Below are 23,859 nucleotides of genomic sequence, written 5' to 3' on the forward strand. Positions count from 1 at the left end.
CTAAGACTATACCGTTAGGTAAACTTCAGTTCTTAGTACAGAGTGCAATTGTGTTTTAAAATATCTTTATATGGTTTGCCTGTATGTTGTATATAGATACTACATCATTCCTGCTTTGCCAAGAGGCCAGAACGAGACGTCAGATCCCTGGCACTGGCAGTTCACGGCATAAGAGAAGACCTGGAATGATGCTCGACATTGAATCCAGTCTCTGCAAGTGCAGCCATGCTAATCTTTAACCACTGGGATGCTCTTGACCTTAGTTCTAGTGTGTAGTGTTGGTGGTGTGTGATGTGCACTATCTGTTGCACACACATGTGCACCTGAGGCACAAACCTTTGAGCTGCTCATTTCTTGGTAACATGCACCATGATTTTGAGTTGGCAAGATTTCACTCGGCCTGGACCTTTCCAAGTAGCCTAGGCTAGCTGGCCCGCAAGCCCTAAAGCACATATACCACCCATGCTTGGCTTTTTTATATGAGTTCTGGGATTGAATCAGGTTCTCTATACAGCCTGGGAACTTTGTTAATTCCATAATTTTCTTGACCTCTGGAACAAAGTATAGTTGGGAAAACACAAAAAACAAAGCTTGAAAATTGTCCTTCCTGGAGTAAAGGTGCTCACTGCCATGCCTGGAGACCTGAGAGCAATCTCCCGCACCGATATGATAGAGAAAACCCGCGATTCCTGAAGGATGTCCTCTGACTCCACAGGCACATCAAGGTACATGAGCACTACCCGCCCACAAAAACAAATATAATTTCAAAAAATGTAGAATTAGCTCATTGATTAAAAGGGGTATTGCTCATATCTAGCAAAAAATTTTTTTCTGGCAGATAAATAAGCAACAGTTTTAAATATAAAGTCAGCCTTCAACAAGTTTATCAAAATGGTAAATCTGCCTCAAACAGCAATAGCACTCCTCTTCATACTATTCTTCTTGAATATCTCACATTTTTTAATCATTACTCAAAGACAATACCTTACCCAACTCCACTAAAATGACAACACATTTCTTGTTATTATGATACCCATGAATCTCCTGTAACTTAATCCGAGTCCCTAGTAAAGCAAATACTATTTAAAAACAAAGCTTTTTTAGGGTTGCAGACATGCTTCCAGTGTTAAGCAGCATTTGTTGCTCTTGCAGAGGACCAGGTTTGAATTCCCAGCACCCACATGGATCACTCACAACCATCTGTAACTCAATTCCAGGGATCTGACACCGCTTTTGAATTTCCCACAGGCACAAGCATATAATATGTTACATACAACTGCAGAAATATACAAATTTATTAATGAGTATTTTGCCTACACACATGGTAGTGCACCTGTGTGTGTACCATACCAGAGATCCAAAGAGGGCATTGGTATGCCCTGGATCTGGAGTTATAATAGCTGTGAGCTGCCCATGTGAGTGCTTAGAATAACTTGCACTCTGCAACCAAATAAGTGCTCTAAACTGCTTAGCCAAAACATCTCTCCAACCATATATTTAAATTTAAAAAAAATTACACTCCTTCTATTTTATGTATGTGTGTGTGCCATACATGTGACAGGCCATGCAGGTGAAGGTCACAGGACAAGTGGGGTTCCTCTACCATGTGATTTGAGGATGAACTAAGGTCACCATGCTTGGTGTAAACCATCCTGCCAGGCCCCAAAACTAATTTCTACTGTCTTATTCTACCTCTTAGAGACAAAATGATTCAAAGTATCTTATATCGAATCTAAGCACAACTCTTAGCAACTTCCAGATGGTTTAATATTTCTGAGTAGGGCAGTAGTAGTGCATGCCTTTAATCCCAGCATTCAGGAGACATAGGCAGTGGATATCGTGGTTTGAGGCCACCTGGTCCACAGAGTGAGTTCCAGGACAGGCTCCCCAGAGCTACAGAGAACCTGTCCCAAAAAACAAAAACCAAAATCGATTTCCTTTTACATCAAATATCAATTTTTTTAATACTTAAGCTAACACTGTTAAAAGTGTGAATGTTACCACAAATCTTAATGAAAAACACTAAATGTGGGTTGGGGATTTAGCTCAGTGGTATGAGCACTTCCTATAGGCAAGCACAAAGGCCCTGGATTTGGTCCTCAGTCTAGAAAAAAAAAAAAAAAAAAAAAAAAACTTGGATGTTTCTTTGAAGCTAGTGTACTAGAAAAATGTACTTTGGAAACTTGAAAATGATCAAAACAGACACCAAATATCCACTTTTTCTTGCTTCTGAGACAAGTGTCTGTGTAGTCTGGCCGGCCTGGAACTCACTATATAGACCAGGATGGTGTCAAACGCACAAAGATCCATCTGCCTCTGCCAAGTGATGGTTTTAAAGGAGTTGAGACACTATTCTGGCCTATCCACTTTGTACACTTTCTTCTGTTGAGACAAAGTCTTGCTAAACAGCAATCTGGCTTCCAACCTGTATCCATCCTCTTGCTCTCATCCAAGTGTTGCTATCACAGGGGTGGGGCATCTCTTCTGCTTCTTCAGTCTTTCATATACCAACCAGCTTTTATTTAATGTATCCATCTACCTCTCACAGCTCCCTGTTTTGTTTTTACATTCTTACACTTTGCCCAGATTAGCCTAGAGATCACTGTGGAACCCAGCAGGCCTTGAACTGAAGCACTTTCCTTCCTTACCCTCCTTAGAGGAACTCAGGCCTAAACTCTAAATTTAGCTTAAGATGCCATAGGGCTAGGCATAGTGACAAATAATCCTAATTCAGCACTGAGGCTAAGAAAAGGGTCTTGAAATTTGTCTGAATGACAAAGCAAAGCCCTGTCAAAAACAAAACAAAACAAAAAGCAAACAAAACATGCCACTAGGGCTATGGAGATGGCTCAGTGGTAAAGGACTTGCTGCTGAATGTGATAATCTGAGGTCAACCCACAGGGAAGGAGACCTGCACAAGCTGTCCTCTGCGACCCACACTGCCATAGCATGCATTCACCTCTCAAAATGCCACACAAAGTACGGTTTGGATTTTTGTTTTGTTTGTTTTTCCAGGCAGGTTTCTCTGTGTAGCCGTCTTGGAACTGAGAGAACCAGGCTGGCCTTGAGCTCAGAGATCCACCTGCCTCTGCCTCCCAATGCTGGGATTAAAGGCGTGCTCCACCACTGCCCGCCAAAAAAGTATTTTAAATATCAAAAACCGCTGGAGAGATTGCTCAGCAGTTAGGAGCATTTGCAGCACTTGCAGGGACCATTTCTATTCCCAGCACCAACACCGTAGCTCATGATCACCTCACGATCACCGGTTGGATCTGATGCCCTCTCTGATCTCTCCACAGGCACCAGGCACAGATGTGGTTTACATACACACATGCCAACAAAACATAAACACAAATAAAATCTTTAAATAAAAGATAATAAAAAAATAAATAAACTGGGTTGAGTGTTTAGAAGGGGCGTTTAGCAAGGGTAAGGCCTAGGTTGTCTTCATTGCGTGCAAACACACACACACACACACACACACACACACACACACACACGCACACACGCACGCACACACGCACGCATAAGCCAGTCTCTTAGAACTCTTAAGTTTTTCTGTGACTCATCTAGTTAGAAAGCTATGAATTACACATATTTTATCCACTGTACCTGAACTTTTCTAAATTATACCTCATTTCTAGTGTCACATGCAAGAACATGCAATATGCTTAAATATATCATTTATACTGATAAAAGCATTCAAAACTCATGGAAGCTCAAGATATAACTAACATGGACTAAAAGCACATCATTAAAGAGCCAGTAAGCTCCACATCCCATCAAAATAGGCAGTAGAGGTTTTAAGTCCAGCACTGGGATTGAGGAGAGAGAGCTAAGTTTCAGGCCACCCTGGGTTATAAGGTGAGAACCTATTTCAAAGAGCCAGCAACAAAGAGGAAAGCACACTCTGTTCTTATCACTTTATAGGCATGTCTTATATTTTGTAATGTAGCAGTGAGGGGATATAAAATAGAAATCAAGCACCATGAAGATTTAGACAATTAAGGTAAGCACAGAGCGACTTTTAATACACCAGTCAATGAGTTAATAGGAAAACAAATGAGACATTTTTTTTCCTTTTGGAGGGCAACATCTATTAGCCAAACCTTGTTAGTCAAATGGCTAATCACAGGTATAAAACTTGTGTAAAACTTGGAATAGTCAGAAGTCATTCTGGCATTTCAAACAGCTATGTACAGTATTACCAAGATCGGTTTATATACACAAATATTGAAGAGAAACCGGGAGAAACATTTAAAAATAGGCTAACCTTACAACCAAGTACAAGACTTGACAGGAGAAAGGAAACGTTTTAAAGTCAGAGAAAAGACATTATAAGAAAAAAATTACAAAACCAGTAATAATTATACTACATTAATACAGCGTTCAAACAAGGAGGGATAGGTGCATTTTTTCAATGCACTAGCTTCAAAGTCCAAAGGAAAAAAAGGTAAAGCTGCTTTTCATGAAGAGCAGCTACACAGTTCACATAATTGTTTTGAAAGAAAGCCTATTAACAACAATGATTGTTTAATGCTAGTTTTACAGCAAGAGGAAACTAAAATAGCAGCAAATTCACAAGGCAAGGCCCACAGAACGACCATTCCATGGTGCACACGATGCCTAAAGTGCTCCAGTTGGATATACAAGTATAATTCACAATAGAAAAAAGAGACATGGACTGACACAGGTACATCGGAGGCTGAGTAGTACTAGTCTCTGAGTGTCTCCCTTTCTGAAGGGAGAGGATGTTCCCAGTAAAGCCCTTGAGTCCTTTCTAAGGGTCGTAACAAGGAAAGATACCTTTCATTACACTGCAATAGTGAATGATAAGCAGCATACCACCACAGTGGTTAACCCTGCAAAGGCTGGTGGAACATCCAACAGTGACTGACATCCTACATGAAACAGACGGGAAGATGAGACAAACGCCTGACATAGCCAAGTCAGAATATAGCTCTCAACTGTAATTCACTTAAGTCCTACAAGGCATTTCAGGAAAACTACTGATCCCAATGGACAAAGTAAATGCAAAGCGGATTCTAGCAGTGATTTCAACCTAGCTTCCTCTTGTCACAGTTTTTTTTGTGGGGGCAGTGGGGATGTGAACAGTTCAGTATATAGTTAGGCTGACAGAGCGGTTCATTTTCTTTCCAATAAGTCGAGAAGTTCTATTACTCTGGGTGGTGGACCTAGTGGCCATCCGATCCGTGAAGAGTGCCCGTTCCTCAGCTGCAACTTTGGCTGCCATTTGGGCTTTCTTGAGTTCTCTACAAAAATAAAAAAGGAAGCAAGACATTTAATTTACCTACTGTATTAATCCTATGGAAAAAGTCTAAGAGGCCAAATACAAACAGAATTGCTGTGCTGGCTAGTTTTATGCCAACTTGACATAAGCTAGGGTCACCAGACAGGAGGGAGCCTCAACTGAGAAAATACCTCTACAAGATCAGGCTGTGGGCAAGCCTGTTTCTTAATTAATGACTGGTGTGGGAGCGTCCCGCCTGTTGTGGGTGGTGGTGCCTCCCTGGGCTGGTGGTCCTGGGTTCTATAAAAAAGCAGGCTGAGCTAGTGGTGCACACCTTTAATCCTAGCACTTGGGTTTGGGAGGCAGAGGAAGTTGTCTATCTGTGTGTGAGTTCAAGGCCAGCCTGGTCTACAAAGTGGTTTCCAGGACAGCCAGGATTGTTACACAGAAAAACCTTGAAAAACAAAAAACAAACCAACACACAAACAAAAAAGCAGACTGAGCAAGCCATGAGGAGCAAACCAGAAAGCAGCACTCCTCCATGGCCTCTGCATCAGTTCCCACTCCCAGGTGCCTGCCCTGTTCTGAGATCCTGCCTGGCTTCCCTCAATGGACTGGGATATGTAAGTCAAATAAACCCTTTGCTCCCCAAGTTGTTTTGGTCATGGTGTTTCATCATAGTAATAGTAACCCAAACTAGGAGAATTGTCATTAAATATTCACATACTATCAATTATCTGAGATGCAATTGAGAAACTGAAAAATATAACATAGAGTTTTAACTTATATATTCAAATTTATGACTTGTGCTTTTAGAATTAAACAATAAAGATGTTATTAAGGACTTTGGGTCTTAAATAATTCCAAATTACACTTCAATGTATATCAAAGACAAAAAGTATAATTTTGCCGGGCGGTGGTGGCACACGCCTTTAATCCCAGCACAAAGGGGTGAGGTTAGAGAAATAGAAGGAAGAGTTCAAAGCTAGCCTTGGCTACATACTGAGTTTGAGGCCAGCCTAGACTATATGATGAAGTACTACTTCAAAAAGTAAAAAGGTTGAGGGGCATAGCTCATTGCTACAGAACTTGCCTAGCATAGGGAAAGGCCTTGTGTTCAATCCCTAGCACTGAGGTGCAGGGGATGCTATTATATGGGTATGCCACACCTGGGGCTGGTGACAAGGCTCAATGATGAGGATACCTGCCACCAAGTCTGACAACCTGAGGTTTGATCACCAGAATCCACATGGTAGAAAGATCAAAGCATGGCATGTGCATGCGCACACACAAAATAAATGAAACGTAATTAAAAAAAATAAGCATGAGGACTCCCAGCACCCACAGAAAGCAGGGTGGGAGTTTGAAGATTTAGCTCAACGTAGAGCCACAGATATGGTTCTCACCTATGAGGGTGAGAAGCAGTATAGGTGTGATAGCACAAGCCTGTAATCTCAGCTGGGAGGCAGAGACAGGAGAATCCTGGGGCTTGCCAGACAGCCAGTCTAGCTAAGCTGGCAAGCTCCAGGTTCAATGAGTTCCTAATTTCAAAAATTAGGCCTGTTATGGTGGTACATAAATTTAATTGCAGAGGCAGAAGCAGGTGGATCTCTGAGTTGAGGCCTGGTCTACACAGGGAAAAAATGAAAGGGGAACATTACGGAGGAGAGAGGTAGACAACTGACATTCACCTTCAGTTTCTGTACAAATGGGTACACGTATGCATACAACACATACAACTTTTTTTTTTTTTTGGTTAAATCAACTTTATATTTGCAACCAGCTTTCTGAAACTGCCAAGTCCCTCAGGTCAAATATAAGAACCGTTTTACCAAGCAGGTGAGATGTTTAGCAAGCAAGGCACTTGTCACACAAATTTACCGAACTAAATCCAATCCCTGGAGCCCAGATAAAAGTGGAAAGAAAAAACAGACTTCTAAAAGTTGTCTTCTGACCTCCATGTATGCACAGTGTTATATTCCCTCTTCCACAATTATACATGCCAATAAAAATTTTAAAAAAGGGGCAGTTTTGGCAGTGCACGCCTTTAATCCCAGCACTCGGGAGGCAGAGCCAGGTGGATCTCTGTAAGTTTGAGGCCAGCCTGGGCTACAGAGTGAGATCCGGGGAAGTCGAAAAGATACACAGAGAAACCCTGTCTCGAAAAACCAAAAAAAAAAAAAACAAAAAACAAAAACACAAACCATGTAGCAACATAATTGTTGACATTAATTTCATCATTTCATAAAACAGGCTGAAGAAAATGCTATAGGGAAACATTAATTTTGGTGAGAGTCTAGCGGAAATATGCTAAGGTTGATTTAGCTTCTACCATGATTTAGAGCTTGGAGACAATGAACACTTGCAAACAGCCACACTGTTAAATATTTTTTGTTTTGTTTTTGAATATAGAACATCACACATCCTAGACAAAAAGCTCTACCACTGAGCCTTCTCTTTACCCTTTCTTTATATCCCATCTCATTTTTTCCCCTCAGGCCTCTGTGCTGAGGATGAATCCAGGACCTTGTGCATGCTGGGCTTAGCACTTAACACTAACCCAACCCCATCCTTTTTTTCCAGACAGGGTTCATTATGCAAAACTGGCTGACTGGGAACTTAACTCTGTAGACCAGGCTGGCCTCTAATTCAGAGCTCTTCCTTCTTCTGCCTCTTGAGTGCTGGGATTAGAAGTGTGCACCACCACTCGCTGACCCTTTACTTTCTGAGACAGGGTGGGTCTTTTTTTTTTTGGTTTTTTTTTTTTTTTTTTTTTTTTTTGTTTTTCGAGACAGGGTTTCTCTGTGTAGCTTTGCGCCTTTCCTGGGACTCACTTGGTAGCCCAGGCTGGCCTCGAACTCACAGAGATCCGCCTGGCTCTGCCTCCCGAGTGCTGGGATTAAAGGCGTGCGCCACCACCGCCCGGCTGACAGGGTGGGTCTTACCAAGTTGCCCAGGCTGAGCTTCAACACTGTTGAAAAATTTGAACTTGTGATCCTGCTGCCTGTCTCCCCAGCAGCTGGGATCACATGGCTATGTCCCTACACTCAACTCATCCTTAATATTTGTCTGTGTGTCTAGTTGTGCAGGTACACACTTGTACAAGTGCATGTGGATGCCAGAAGTCAACATTAAATGTCTTGCTCAATTAACATCTACTTTATTCTTTCTTTAATACTCAAAATCTTTAATGTTTGCAACATAAAGCTTTTTTTAAAAATGTCTTATGTGTATGGGTGACTGTTTTATATGCATGTATGTCTGTGCTTTATGTGTGCACCAAGAGAGCCAGAAGAGGGCAATGGGTCCCCCAGGACTGAAGTCACAAACAGTTGTGAGCCTCCAATGTGGTGCTGGGAATTGAACCTCAGTCCTCTGGAAGAGCAGCCAGTACTCTTAATTGGTAAGTCATCTCTCCAGCCCTCTTTCACTGAATCTAGAGCTCAATGATTCAGCTGGAGACTGAATTCAGGTAGGGACCCCACCTGTTTCTGCCTCTCCAGCACTGAGATTACAGACACAAGACTCTGTGCCCAGCTTCTTACAAGTGGGATGGTAACAAACCTTTTAAAATCTCAGGTCCTGGTGTTTATGTGGGAAAAATCTTACCAACCTGAGCCAATGCCCCAATCCCACTTAATATTCCTAAAGCACATAATTACAAAGTTTGACAAAACCCTAAATGATCTCTCAAAATTTGAGCACCAATGAGAATGACAGAGTCAAAACAAAACACAAAACCCCTCCTTACTTCTGCAAAAGAGAATTTTTGAATTTCTCAGCATTCAGTTCGATCCGTAACTGCTCTGCGCTCTTTCTAGATGCAGACAGCAACACTGAATGCTTCACCAGCTCCATCGACGAAGGCCTTCTTTCCGGATCAGGGTGGATCATAACCTGAGAAACAGAAGCAAAACTGGGATTAAAAACTACTACTTATGGCTGGGCATGGAGGCACACGCCTTTAATCTCAGCACTCGGAAGCAGAGGCAGGCAGATCTCTTGAGTTCGAGGCTAGCCTGGTCTACATAGTTCCCAGGACAGTCAGAGCTACAGGAACCCTATCTCTAAAAAACCCAAACAAACGAAAGACGACTACTTAGTGAAATGTTGAGGCGTTACTGGAGTACTTCACAAACAAAACACCACTCACTTTTAGCAACTCTGTCAACTCCTGGGAAAGCACTTGTGGAATCCGAGGTAATCGACCCTGCCTGATTTCATGCCACTGGTCTCCATTTCTGGGGAGGGGTTCAGCACCAGCAGCACACACGACTGTGAGAGCAAGGGCAAAAATATCTGCTTTCGGTAGATGACTATAGTTCTGTAAAATTTAAAAGAGAAAAAAAATTAAGATAGTGGTCAAAATAAAATATTGCATACCATGATAGCTTAATGTAAAATCACATTAGAAACTTTTTCAATGCCACATTTAAGCATCTATTCAGAAAATAAGCTGCTAAATTTAGGAAGATGATTTTTTAATTACAAATAAACTGGGGGAGGGGTTAAATACATATCTAAAAATAGATGCTACTTTATCAGTTGCCCAATGACATGCTCATAAGCAAGTATCATGCCTTTGGGGATGAATATGTAGACAATGTGCATGGAGAGAAGAGCAAGGAGACTAATTAGACTTTATATAGCACACTATGTCATAATTTACCTTTCACTTCCTTAGTAAATACAACATTTTCACATTGTTCTCTATGTATACATGATTTGTATACTGAATCTGTCATGTTGTGATGTTGAAAAAAAACTTCTGGGGCTGAAAATTCTGGGTCAGTGGAATTGTGACTTTTAAATACAATATAGTGGACAGTTTGGTCTCTAGAAAGGCTTATGCAACTTTGAAGCTCCACTCGTAGTGTATGGAACAACTTTTAATGCCATCAGAATCCTTGCCAGATTAAATATCCCTCAGTGATGGTTTAGACTTTCTAATTTTAGTCTACTAGTTGCTTAATTTTCAACATATTTGAAACCAGTCTTCTGTCAACAAAGCAAATACTATAAACCAAGGAAAAATAAATTACCTCTTGTAAAACTTCATTTGCTAGGAAACGACTATCACCTTCTTCAACTTGTGGACTAGAGATTCTTGTCACATGCCCAAGATCACCTAGACGTATTAGAAAAGCACAGTAGCTCAGTTAGCAGAGTATTTACCCAGCATGCACAAAGCTTGGTATTTATAACCATATAAACCAGCTATGACAACACATGCCTGTAATCCTAGGACTCAGGGTAGAGGCAGGAGGATCCTGAGCTATCTGGGCTATACAGCAAGTTCAAGGAAGCCTACCTGGGAATACATGAAATCTTGTCTCAAAGTATAGTCTAGTACATGGGCTGGAGAGATGATGGCTCAGCAGGTAAGAGTACTTGCTGCTCTTCCAAGGACCAAAGTTCAGTTCCCAGCATGCACATAGTAGCTCACAACTACTTGTTACTTGAGTCCCTGGGGATGCTTCTTCTGGCCTCTTCGGGCACCAAGCATATATACATGGTGCATTTACATTAAGGCAAACACTCAAAAAGAGGGTTACAGAGATGGCTCAGTGAATAAAATGCTTGATTTTATCAAGAGTAAGTAAATATTATCAGAGTTCAGATCCCCAGAACCCATCTAAAAGTCAACACAGGAGCACATGTCTGCAAACCCAGAACTACCTCAAGATGGGAGGGAGAGACAGGAAAATCCCAGGAGCTCACAGGCCAGCTAGGCAAAGCAGTGCACAACAAATAAAAGACCCAACTTGAAACAATATAGAACATGAGGACTACTACCTAAGCCTGTCCTCTAACATCCACACATGCTCTGTTGCACATGCATGCCAGCCATGCCCACCCTACACCTACACACACACACCAACCCCTCTCTTAATTTTAACCTGAATTATTATAACAGTTAACAAGATAGTTTTACCTATTTTAAACATAACTTTGTTGGATATCCAGTCATCTTCATCTCCTTCCTCAGAGACAGCATTCGGGATCGAGGTTCGAGATATGAAAATATTACCTGTTTAGTAATAATAACCATATTTAACAAACAAGGCCAAATATAAACATTACCAAGAGAGCCAGGCGTGGTGGTGCATGCCTTTAATCCCAGCTCTCAGGCAGAGGCAGACAGATTTCAGTGAGTTCAAGGCTAGCCTGGTCTACAAATCAAGCTCCAGGACAGCCAGGGCTGTTACACAGAGAAACCCTACCTTAAAAAACAAAACACAAAATCCATAAAGCTAGTGAGATGGCTCAGTGGGTAAAGCCACTTCTTACTAAGCCTGACAACCTGAGTTCAATCCTCAGAAACTATATGGTACAAGGAAAAAACTAAACCATCACAGGAAAAAAATCATCCAGAAAGCCTTAAAAAATGCAGATTATTACATTCTACCCCAATCTTAGTGAGAATAACAACCTCAAGGGATAAAGATGAGGCTGTATGCCTGGGGAATACATATAGATTTAGTTGTTTTTTGTTTTTTAAAGATTTTTTTTTATATATATATACCGGTGCTCTATCAGCATGCATACCTTTATGGCAGAAGAGAACATCAGATCTCATACAGATGGCTGTGAGCTACCATGTGGTTTCTGGGAATTGAATTCAGGACCTCTGGAAGAACAGCCAGTGCTCCTAACCTCTGAGCCACCTCTCCTGCCTCAGGTTTTGGTATTTTGAGACAGGGTTTCTTGTGCAGCTTAGGAGCCTGTCCTGGAACTCACTCTGTAGACCAGGCTGGCCTCGAACTCTCAGAGATCCACCTGCCCCTGCCTCAGGAGTGCTGGGATTAAAGTGTGTGTCACCACCGCCCTAGGGAATATATTTTAATTTAGCAATGACCTCTAAATATTTGGGAGTCACTGCATAAGACCTTTTGCCCATATATTAATCTTCAGTATTCTATTAACTTAGAAAATAATACAAAAGGGCTGTAGAGATGGTTCAGAGGTTAAGAGCACTGACTGCTCTTCCAGAGGTCCTGAGTTCAATTCCCAGCAACCACATGGTGGCTCACAACCATCAGTAATGGGATCTGGTGCCCTCTTCTGGCCTGCAGTCATACATGCTATATATATAATAAATAAATAAATCTTTAAAAAAAAAAGAAAATACAAAAGCTAACAATAATCTAATGCTACAAAAAAGGACCCACTAATCTTATTTTAGATTTATTAATTTTATCTTATGAATATTTTTGCCTGCATGTATGTATGTATGTGCACCATGTATATACTCATTGCCCACAGAGGTCAGAACAAGGCATTGGCTCCTCTGCAAATGGAGTTATGGATGGTTGTGAACCACCATGTGGGTGCTGGGTTCTTTGCAATAGTAAGAGCTCTTAAACTGCCAATCAATCTCTCTCCAGTTCCAACAACTTAATTTTAAACTAATGCTATCAGGCTGGAATGAAAGAATGGGTCATTTAGCTACCATGCAGTACCTACATCCAACACTGTTTATGGCTTATTTCCTACTGCAAACAATACTTCTTTTTCTTGTCTTTTTTTTTTTTTTTTTTTTTTTTTTTGAGACAGGGTTCCTCTGTGTAGCTTTGGAGCCTGTCCTCTGTAGACCAGGCTGGCCTTGAACTCACAAAGATCCACTTGCCTCTGCTCCCAAGTGCTGGGATTAAAGGCGTGCGCCACCACTGCCTGGCCAATACTTGTTTTTCTTAAAAGTAACCTCATAACTGATGTAAGTTGGAGTGGCAGATTTGTTTTTTGGTATATGGGTGTATGACATACGGATGTGGGGGCCAGACACTGCTGTCAGCTGTCTCCCTTCATCCGCACTATCTTACTCTATGAGAGAAGGTCTCTCACTGCCCCGAGAACTTTTAGTCTTGGCTACACTGGCTAGCCCTCGAGTTCCCAGGACCCGTCAGTGTCTGTCTTCATCTTACTCCTATGCTGGGGCAACAGATGCACACTTGTGTACTCAACTTTTACACACATGTCAAAGATCTGAACTTTGGTCCTCATGCCTGCACAGCAAGCACTTTTTACCCACTGACCCGTTTCTTCAGACCTGCATATTTCATTTTAATAGATTTATCAATGTAATATTGATTTTAGTACACCATAATTATTACTCATCTCTGCAGTTTCACTTTATAGGAAAATATATTTATGGTGATATTTGTAAATTTGGATTTTTTTCAACCCCAGTACCATACACAAAAAAATTAACTTTATGTCCCTTAGTATTTCTAGCCTTTGAATCTTGTTATACAAAGATTCACTGTATTTGTTTCTTAATATAAGATAAAGCAGTATTGCCTAACTTTACAGATGCTAATCTCATACCTATGTCCAAACATTCTTTCCTTCCTTTTTTTTGGAGACAGGGGTTTACTTATGCAGTCCTGGCTAGCCTGGAACTAACTATATAAACCAAGCCTGGCTTCCAAATCCCAGAGATCCTCCTGCCTCTGCCTCTCAAGTGCTAGTATTAAAGGTGTATGCCACTACATTTGTTTTTTTTCTTCCTTTTAAAAAATTTTACTCAGTTGAAAAAATTTTAACTGCAATTCACAAGTTGTATAAAACTACTTAAAATTAAAATTATCAAATCAACATGCTCTCTTAGAATAAAAACAAATTTTTTTTAATCTGTAAAATTCAATTTAAAGGAACATTGCCAGGAATGTGGAGATAGCTCAACGGTCAAGAGTCCTTACTGCTGTTGCAGAGGACTGGGGTTGGGTGCTAGCACCTATGTGGTGGCTCACAAAAGCCTCTAATTTCAGTTCCAAGGTATCCAACATGCTTGTCTAGCCTCCAAAGGCTCCTGCTTGCATATGGTGCACATAAATTCACTCAAATGCATACATACATATAAATTAAAAATTAATTGCTCCACACATACAGGGTTTGTTTAACAGCCCTGGCTATCCTTCAACTTGCTCTGTAGACCAGGCTGGCTTCAAACCCAGAGATGCACCTGCCTCTGCCTTGAGTGCTGGGATTAAAGGTGTGCGCCACCATTGCCAGCTAATTGGTTTTTGTTGTTGCTGGTTTTTAAGAAAAGCACCTTGCCTGCAATGATTAATTTGAATCCATCGACCCTTCTAACTTCCAATTTATAGGAAATATAAGAAAGACAGATGCTAAAAATACAAGAAAGCAACCAGTTAAACATAGAAGTGAGCCGGGCCGTGGTGGTACACGCCTTTAATCCCAGCACTCATGAGGCAGAGGCAGGTGGATCTCTGTGAGTTTGAGGCCAGCCTGGTCTATAGACAGAGATCCAGAACAGGCACCAAAACTAGACAAAGAAACCCTGTCTCGAAAAACCAAAAGAAACAAACAAACAAAAAACAGAGAAGTGCATCTGTAGGAGTAAGTCTATCATTTTTAAGAAGTAGAAGGGCGGGCTGGAGAGATGGCTCAGAGTTAAGAGCACTGACTGCTCTTCCAGAGGTCCTGAGTTCAATTCCCAGCAACCACATGGTGGCTCACAACCATCTGTAATGAGATCTGGTGCCCTCTTCTGGCCTGCAGTCATACATACATAAATAAATAAATTAAAAAAAAAGTAGAAGGGCTGGAGAGATGGCTCAGTGGTTAAGAGCACTGGCTGCTCTTCCAGAGGATCAGGTTCAATCCCCAGCACCCACATGGCAGCTCACATCTGTCTATAAATCCAGTTCCAGGGCTTCTGATACCCTCACAGACATACATGCAGGCAAAATGCCAATGAATAGAAAATAAAAATAAGTTATATATTTAAAAAAAAAAGTAGAAGAGTGAAACCTGAAAAAAGAAAATGATATAACCAGACACATAGTATGATCCTCAAACAGATACCAGTTTAAATGATTTCAACTATGAAATACTTGGGCGTGTGTGTGTGTGTGTGTGTGTGTGTGTGTGTGTGTGTGTGGCGCGCGCGCACCTATTCCTCCCATTATAAAATACTAGTAAGTAATCAATGAAAAAAATAGGAAGATGTTTGCATATTGCTACAATGAAGTAATTTATTCCCAATATTCAGGTTCCACAGTCAGATATATGGAATACTTACTAGGTTTTATATCCATGTGAACCAAAGACATTGAGTGTATATATCTCAAGCCCCGGCCAACTTGCAAAAGCAGATCCTTCAGCTCTCCTTCAGTAAAGTAGCTCATGATTCTGTAGTTCTCATTTATAGCATCAGCTAAACTCCCACCTAACAAAGACAGCAAAAATTAACATTTTTGTTAATTTCTCCTTCTTAAAATTTGTAAAAATGTATTATTTTCCCTTCTCTTTACATTGAACAACTTTTATTTATTATTTAGTATAAAATATACTAAGAAATATAGAAAACACAATTTAAACACCAGGCCTGGTGATTTAGGCACATAATACCAGCTATTTGGGAGTCTAAGGCAGAAAGACCAAAAGTTTGAGGCCAGCTTAGGTTACAAAATGAGTTTAAAGCTAGTCTGGTCAACTTAGTCTCAAAATCTAAAAATAGCAGGATTCAATGCCTAGTGAACATGTATATATAAGCCCTAGGTTAGATTCTCAGCGCTGAGGGGAAAACATGATTTAAATTTTCTTTAAACTTGTTAACCTCAGCAACCAACTCAGTTCACTTTCTCAGAGTAAAACATCAGTTTCTTTCTCTTTTTCTGAGGGGGACCTCCAGAGAGTAGAACAAGAGCAAGGCATGGTGACACACACCTTTAACCTCAGCACTCTGGAAGTAGAGACAGGCAAGCACCTGTGAGTTTCAAGCCAGCCAGAGCTACATAATGAGACCATGTCTCTAAATAAACCAAGAAACTGACTTACAGCAGGGAAAGGAAGAGGTCTTTACTACCTACATCATTATTGATTCACAAACTATTAGACTACTAGCTATTATGAAAATGAACAAGAATAAACCTTACCATCAAATGTTTCTAAACCTTTATTTCTTTTTTTTTTTCGAGTCAGGGTCTCTATATAGCCCTGCTGATTGGCCACAAACTCTAAGATCCATCTGCCTCTGACTCCCACGTACTGGAATTAAAGAGTACAGCACCACACCCAACTACCTTTCTTTTTTCCTTTTTTGTTGTTTTTTTTGTTTTGTTTTGTTTTTTTTGAGACAGGATTTCTTCGTGTAATAGCCCTAGCTGTCCTGGAACTTGATTAGACCAGGCTGGCCCTGAACTCAAAGATCCTGCTGCCTCTGCCTCCTCAGTGCTAGAATTAAAGGCGTGCACCACCACATACAGCTGTATTCTTTCTTTTAACAAAGATTTATATATGTGTATGTGTAAGTGAATGTTCTTATGTGTGTCCATCTGGAAAGTATAAAAGGATTCTTTGAGGCAGCGTCTCTCCCTAAACACAGGGCTCACTCAGCTATACTACCAACCAGCAAGCCCCAGTGATTCTCCTGTCTCTGCTTCCCTGGGAGCTGAGGAGGGGTCTGAGGCATATTCAGGAAGCCTAACTTGCTGCATAGATGCTGTAATTTGTACTCTAGTGCTTGTTATTGCACAGTAAGCACTGAGCCATCTCTGTGGCCCCCTAAACCATACACTTCTCTAATCTTTATGGAAACAATTTAAAAATAGAAACAACCCACTCGGTAGGCTTAGCAGGAGGGTGGTGGTGGTGGTGGTGGTGGAGGATGCCTTTAATCCCAGCACTCACAAGTCAGAGGCAGGAGGATCTCTGTAAGTTCGAGGCCAGCTCAGTCTACATAGTGAGTTTCAGGACAGCCAGGGATACACAGATAAACCCTGTATTGAAAAACCTAAAACCTTACTTAATACAGATGTATTAATGAATTCTAGCAGTAAACTAGACTGAACAGATGGTGGGAATAAAGAAGGATTTCAGAATAATTTCAAGAAATGGCTAAATTTAGATGAATGGAGTCATTGTCCTTTTATGAGAAACTGACATCTATGTTAGAAGCACACAAAATGTGAAAGCTAAATGCAGTGAAAATTCATTGAAAACTCCTTTATGATTTGAATGTGTATCCCAAAGTTCAAGTGTTGGAAGCTGGGTCTTAGTAAAGGTAAATAGGTCAGAGGGCTGTACCTTCAAGAACGGATTAATGTTAAATTAAGTCTGGCCTTGTGGTACAAACCTGCTGGAATATCATAAGATCAAGGTCTGCTTTAGCTAGAGTATGAGCTCAAGGCCAGTTCTGGCAAACTGCTTAGCAAAACAAGTCATAAAACAAAATATAAAAAGAACTGAGGATATAGCTCAGAGGTAGGGCACTTGAGAGCATTCTAGAGACTCTCAGTTCAACCCTAGTGCAGCAAAGGAAAGGACTGTCATCATGACATTTGCCACTGAAAAAGAAATAAAAGGGGCCAGGAGTGGTGGCACGTGCATTTAATCCCAGCACTCAGGAAGGCCAGAAGATTTCTGTGAATTGGAGGACAGTTTAGTCTGTATATATAGAGCTCCATCCAGGAATATACAGTGAAAACCCTACGTTCCACATGGAAAGATACAGCCTGAATGACCACCTCAGATGCTGTGGCATGTTCTTAGACTTCCTAGCCTCCAAAACAGAGAACCCAATCAATTTATTGTAACTGCCTCATCTCATCGTATCATTCTTGTACAACCACAGACTGTAACATACTAAGATAATCTTTCCTGTATGTCCACAAACTATGCTGTGTGCTAGGAAATAACAAAATAGACACGGCCAGGCTACCAGTATGCTGTCTTCTCAGAAGCTCAGCACTGAGTGACAGGCATATAAATAGAACAAGTTCTACTACTGAGGTATGTAGATGCCACAGAACCGATAAGGCTTCCAACTTGAAACTCACGTTACTCTTCTGGATAAAAGATGAGAAAGGGAGCCAGGTGGGGTAGCACATGTCTTTAATCCCTACATTGGGTAGGCAGAAGCATGTGGATCTCTGTGAGTCTAAGGCCAGCCTGGTTTACAAAGCCTTTCAGGCCAACTAGGGTTACACAGTAAGACCCTATCTTAAAAATCTCTCTCTCTCTCTCTCTCTCTCTCTCTCTCTCTCACACACACACACACACACACACACACACACACACACACACACACGAGAAAGAGAGCTGGGGAAGATCGTAATGAATATTCTTGTGGTGTGTATTTTTAAACTTAGAAGTTTATGAATGAACATAACATCACTTACCATTACAATATTCATTTTGTATAAGCATATGGTCATCTTCTGCCCATGCAGAGAAATAGCGAACCACGTGGGAATGCTGTCCAAGCACAGCATGAGCATATACTTCTCTCAAAGCATTCTGCCTAGAAGAAAAATATTAACAGGATGTTAAATCATTTCTACTCAGGACTAAATTAAATCATCTGAAGCACCATAAAGTAAATACGACCTTTTCAAACTAATGGTATGCTAAAAAGTGATGTAAGAGAACTAAGAATTATGCAAACTGGCATAGTAGTACACACTGTAACCCTACCATCAGGGAAACTGAGGCAGGAGAATGGGAGTTCAAAATCATCAGTATATAGTGAGTTCACCAAGGCTAGCTTGAGCTACATGAGACCCAGTCTTAATAAAAGCATTAGGTGTTTGGTTACCTAAAACTTTAATGTTTATCAATAACAAAGGAGACAAAATACAAAAGACAAAAATATTTAATACATACTCATCAACAGAGCCAGCCAATGGCTTTTTTGATCGCTTAATGGCATAAATGCATCCATCTAGCCTCTTCACACACTTAAACACAGAACCAAATTCTCCAGAACCAATTTTCTCCAGCTCATGAAATTCAGTTTCATACCGTGACTTCATATTGCTTTCAGTAATTGTAATTCTCTGTAATAAAGGAGAGTATCCAGGTATAATACAAAGATGAAATTTAAAAATTATTCTACCTAGGTTCTATTGCTTATGTAACATGCAGACATATATTAACTAAAATATAAAAAGCTATTTACTTTAGCAGGTCTTGTTTCATCTTCAAACTCATAATCACTGGCTTCCATGTCTTCAGAGGAACTGAAAGAAGAATACATGTGTTTTTACCAATATATCAAAACACACATCAACTTAAGGTTAAAAATTTTACCTACTAACCATAGAGTGAAATGGATTTTTTAATGGGTAGAAATAAAAAAGAAAGCATATAGTTCATTTTGTAACCCTAAAATTTGACTAAACTGTGAAGAAAAAAAAAAAATCCCTACTGAGACATGCTCACTGACTAGACTACTGCTACACAGACCAAAATTGAAACTTTTATAAATCAAATCTCTGGCCATCAAGATAGCTCAAAGCAGCACTTCTCAACCTGTGGGTCCAGATCCCTTTGGGGTAATATAAAATACATATCAGACATTTACATTACAATTCATAACAGCAAAACTACAGTTATGAAGTAGCAACAAAAATAATTTTACGGTTGGGATCATAGCAATATGAGGAACTGAATTAAAAGGTTAGGAAGGTTGAGAACCGCTGGCTCTAGAGGGTAAGGGTTCTAGAGGGTAAGGGTTCTAGAGGGTAAGGGTTCTAGAGGGTAAGGGTTCTAGAGGGTAAGGGTTCTAGAGGGTAAGGGTTCTAGCCACCTCTTGACATCTGAGGGACCCACACAGTGGAAGGAGAACCAAGTCCCCAAAGTCAACCTCCACGTGTGTGACCTGCACACATACACAATAAATACATGTAATAACAACTCAGGTTAGTTGACACTAGATGTCTGACAAGAAATCTAGATTTTGGGCTGAAGAGATGACTCACAGGTTAAGAGCACTGGCTGCTCTTCCAAAGGACCCTGGTTCAATTCCCAGTACCCACACAGCAGCTAACAACTATCTCTAACTCCAGTTCCAGGGGATCCAGCATCCTCACACATACATGCAGGCAAAACACCAATGCATATCAAAATAAATAAATAAATAACTGATAGAAATCTAGGCCTTGTTTGTTTGTTTTTTCCAAGACAGGGTTTCTCTGTTTAAGTCCTGGTTTTCTTGGAACTTGCTTTGTAAACCAGGCTGGCCTCAAACTCAGAGGTCCACTTGCCTCAGGCCAGAGTGGTTGGACTAAAGGTGTGCACCACCACTGCCTGGTCTAGGTTTTTTTGTTGTTTTGTTTTTGTTTTTTTAAGCAAAAATAAAAGGTTTTGGCATGTATGAATATCACATGCATGCCTAGGACCTGAAGAGGTCAGAAGGGGCAGTGGGTCCCCTGGAAACAGTCTCGGTCAGTTGTAAGCCACCCCACGGGTGCTAAGAACTGAACCCAAGGACAGCTAGAGCTCTCAAACACCTCAGCCTGAGAGATCTCCAGGAATCACCGTTTCTTCTTCTTTTCCTTTCTTAGACCACTTTGTGTTTTGTTTTGTTTTTCAAGACCGAGGTTTCTCTGTGTAACAGCTCTGGCTGTCCTGGAACTCGCTCTGTAGACCAGGCTGACTTCGGACTCACAGAGCCCACACCGCTTCTTTTCTACAGATGATCTATCTATCTCCTGCAAGCTGAGGGCTAATGAAGTGAAAAGTTTCAGAGCACAGACATTCATTCATGAACGTAGAGACTGAATTTTGATAGCACTTGGAACCTATCTTAGGTGTATAGAGGAACCAAACTAGAGAGGCTTACTCATTAAAATATGCTCTTTTTCTCCCACGACACCGTCCTGAGGAGTGAAGCAATACAGGATCCGGAGTAAAAGGATTAATATTCACATGAGGAGTTTGCCGTGTGTCGAATTCTCTTTTTCCTGATTTTTCTGTGTCCATGAATAGAGAACCACCCCGGAGTTTAACAGAGCTGGAATCAATTACTCGAGCTTTGGAAAGCAAACTCTGGGAAAGGAAAAGACAATCTTCAGGATACAGCCTTCCACTGGCCTTTCTAAGTGGCATCACATAGTGAACGAAGAACCCATGCAGGGAGAGATCCCACTCCCCCACCTGGGGAAAAGAACAACGCACAAGGGAGTGGGAACACACAAGCCTTCCTTCTATTTCAAGTAAAATAAACAGTGGCTGACTTAGGGGTCAGGTTGAACACTAACTACTTATCTGAAAAAGATAGCAAAGTAAAAACCGGTTCTTAGTCCTTAAAAGGAACGCTTATAGTGACTAAAAATTAACAAGTTCTTTCAACATTCTAAAAATAAAAGCAACGAGTCTCAAAAAGTCCCCACATCCACCTCAAGAAGGCTTTTGAAGGCTACCTCACTGGACTCCTCCCCTCACTACTAGAGGGAACCTGCCTTGGGCAAGTCGGCTAATAAAATAGCAACGCTCAAAAACACACGTATTCTCGAGGAGGTGCATGGAAATCAATAAATACAGACTCCCTTTAAAGGCTTCTTTCTGTGTTAAACTTACAGGTGCCATGTCTGTCTTAATTTGGGGAAAGTATGTGATCTTGATTTTTTTATGTGCGTGTAACTTCTCAAGTATTTCACCAGTGAGAGTGCATATGTTCACGGGTTATTCCGGACGGGTGCTGAACACACACTTCTTTAAGACACACCAATTTTGACACACAGGCCAACAAAACGTCAGAGAAAACGCCAGGGTAACACAAAGCTCTAATACTAAGTCCCGAAAGACAAGTCAAAAACTACCTGTTGTAATCATGACTTCATGACTGTAAACGCAGAGAATTCCCAAAGGGAAACGCAGCCTCTCTAACGCCATATAATAAATACGAAACCACAAGTACAGGTGGAAAAACAAAAAACCTAACTCCTTCTACCCGTGCTCCCCAAATTACAGGCCCGATCACCGCGTTTAAAAGGCAGCATATGGCTGGGAGTGTCAGGTGGCCCGCACCAAGCCGGCATCCCGGCACACCGCGCCACCGGGGCCAAATCCTCAGCCACCTGGACAGCGGGGACCAGCCCCTTTGTAAGATGAAGAAGTTATAGACCAGGCCCATTGTTCAGTTACATAATCTTAACCGACAACTTCTGGGCAGAGCCAAAAAGAGGGGCTGCCAACTTTTTTTTTTTTTTTTTGGTGGCGGCGCAGGACAGCGAGCGGGGTGCGGCGGGGCGGTTATGTAACCGAACCCCAACAGCGGCGCGCTCGGCTGCAGCGCCGCGGCCTTTTTTTTTATTTTTTAAAGGCCCTGGAACACGCCCAAGGTCCCCCGCTTACCTTGGGCGTGTGTGGCGTGTCAAATAGTCGCAGCTTACGGAAAGTCTTGTGCGGCGGGGTGCTTGGATAGTCGGGCGGCGGCGAGCCAGGGCCCTCCATGGCCCGCGGCGCCCCGCAACCCGGCGGGGACGCATCCCCCGGGCCGCCGCAGTGCACCGGCGAAAACGAGGGGCCCAGAAAGTAGGCGGTCGCCGGTGACTTGACGGGCGACGACGAGCCGAAACCCTCCTCCTCCCAAGAGTCGCCCTCGCCGCCGCCGCCCGCCGCTTCCGCGGCCCCGCCGCCACCCCGCAGCAGCAGGTCGTCCTCCAGCTCTCCGGGGCTGCTGGGCTCGGCGCCGGGCGAGCGGCGGCGCTCGGCTTCGGCCTCGGCGGGGCTGCGAGCGGACGGCAGCGGCGAATCGGGTTCCTGGAAGGCCGAGTCCTCCCCGGTGCTGTGGCCGCTGCCTTCCTCCTCCTCCTCTTCCTCCTCTTCCTCCTCACAGTCGCTGCCCGGGGCGAAGATGAGCTTCTGCCGCAAGCTGCAGGCGGCCGCGGCGCGGCGGGTAGGCGGCGGCTGCTGTCGGCTCAGGAAGCTCATCTCCCGGCTGCAGTCACGGCGGAGCACGGAGAGCGGAGGACGGGCGAGCACAGGCCGGCGGCGTCCAGGTCGTGGCTGGCCCAGGGGGCGGGTCCGCCACGTGCGATCCGGCGCGCCGGACTGAGGCTGCAGCAGGCCTGCGCTCCGGCGCCGGCGGCGGCACCCGGGGTGGCGGCTCCGAGGCGCTCCAAGCTCCCGACGCGGCGACGGCGACGGCCGCGGCGCGGTCAGTCCAGTGGACACTGGCCAGTCCCGGGACGAGGCGAAGGTCTCCGCAAGTTCGGCCGCAAGTTCGCGTTCCGCGGCTTCCCGCGACCGTTAACCACGTGAGGGCCCAGCCCACCAATCCCCGCCCAGCCCCGGGTTTGAAAAAACAGGGAGGGCGCGACGTAGCCCGCGGGGGAGGAACCAGCTACGCGATTTTGGCGCGAACTCGCTGGCCACGCCCCACCGCCTGGGCGCGCCGCCAGTCCTGGGCGGGTCGTGGCGCCGCGGGCCAATCAGCGGGCCTGGACTGCACAGAACCCCGCCTAGATTCTATGCCGAGAGAACCGGAGCCTGCCGGGAGCCGCCCTGCGAGGAGGGGCGTGGGAGCGTGTCTCCTGCCCCGCGCTGGGCGTGATCAGCTTCTGTGTCCCCGGGTTCGGAAGAACCGGGGCACTGTGCAGCCCTTAGGGACGCCCGGAAGCCTGGCCCAACCCTGGGTTCCGAGGCCCGACCCCTGGGGCGTTCTGGGCGTGGCTGGGTACGGTCACGTTCTGGAGTCGCGGTCTGAGCCGGAAACGGTGACCGTGCTCTGGACGCCCTCTAAGGTGGTCTCTCCAGCCCTGTGTCTCGCGAAGCCGGACTTGTCGGTGAAAACTGGCCCTACCACAAAAGCGAATGCCCACCATGCCCCCGCAATGTTTATATTTGTTCGCTAG

General features: G+C 43.1%; 1 protein-coding gene across 1 annotated transcript; it reads right to left on the reverse strand.

The window, feature by feature from the left end:
• Positions 1–4,639: 4,639 nt before the first annotated feature.
• On the reverse strand, positions 4,640–23,264 carry Wee1 (WEE1 G2 checkpoint kinase). Its single transcript, XM_028894632.2, has 11 exons — positions 22,358–23,264; positions 20,844–21,049; positions 19,179–19,239; positions 18,884–19,056; positions 18,400–18,521; positions 15,300–15,446; positions 11,187–11,282; positions 10,294–10,379; positions 9,405–9,575; positions 9,003–9,148; positions 4,640–5,273 (listed from the first exon to the last, which is right to left on the reverse strand). The coding sequence occupies exons 1-11, from the start codon at positions 22,934–22,936 to the stop codon at positions 5,117–5,119; spliced, it is 1,944 nt and encodes a 647-aa protein (XP_028750465.1). The 5' UTR covers positions 22,937–23,264; the 3' UTR covers positions 4,640–5,116.
• Between the last annotated feature and the right edge of the window lie 595 nt (positions 23,265–23,859).

Source organism: Peromyscus leucopus, chromosome 1 (assembly GCF_004664715.2).
Source record: "Peromyscus leucopus breed LL Stock chromosome 1, UCI_PerLeu_2.1, whole genome shotgun sequence".
Lineage (NCBI taxonomy): Eukaryota > Metazoa > Chordata > Mammalia > Rodentia > Cricetidae > Peromyscus > Peromyscus leucopus.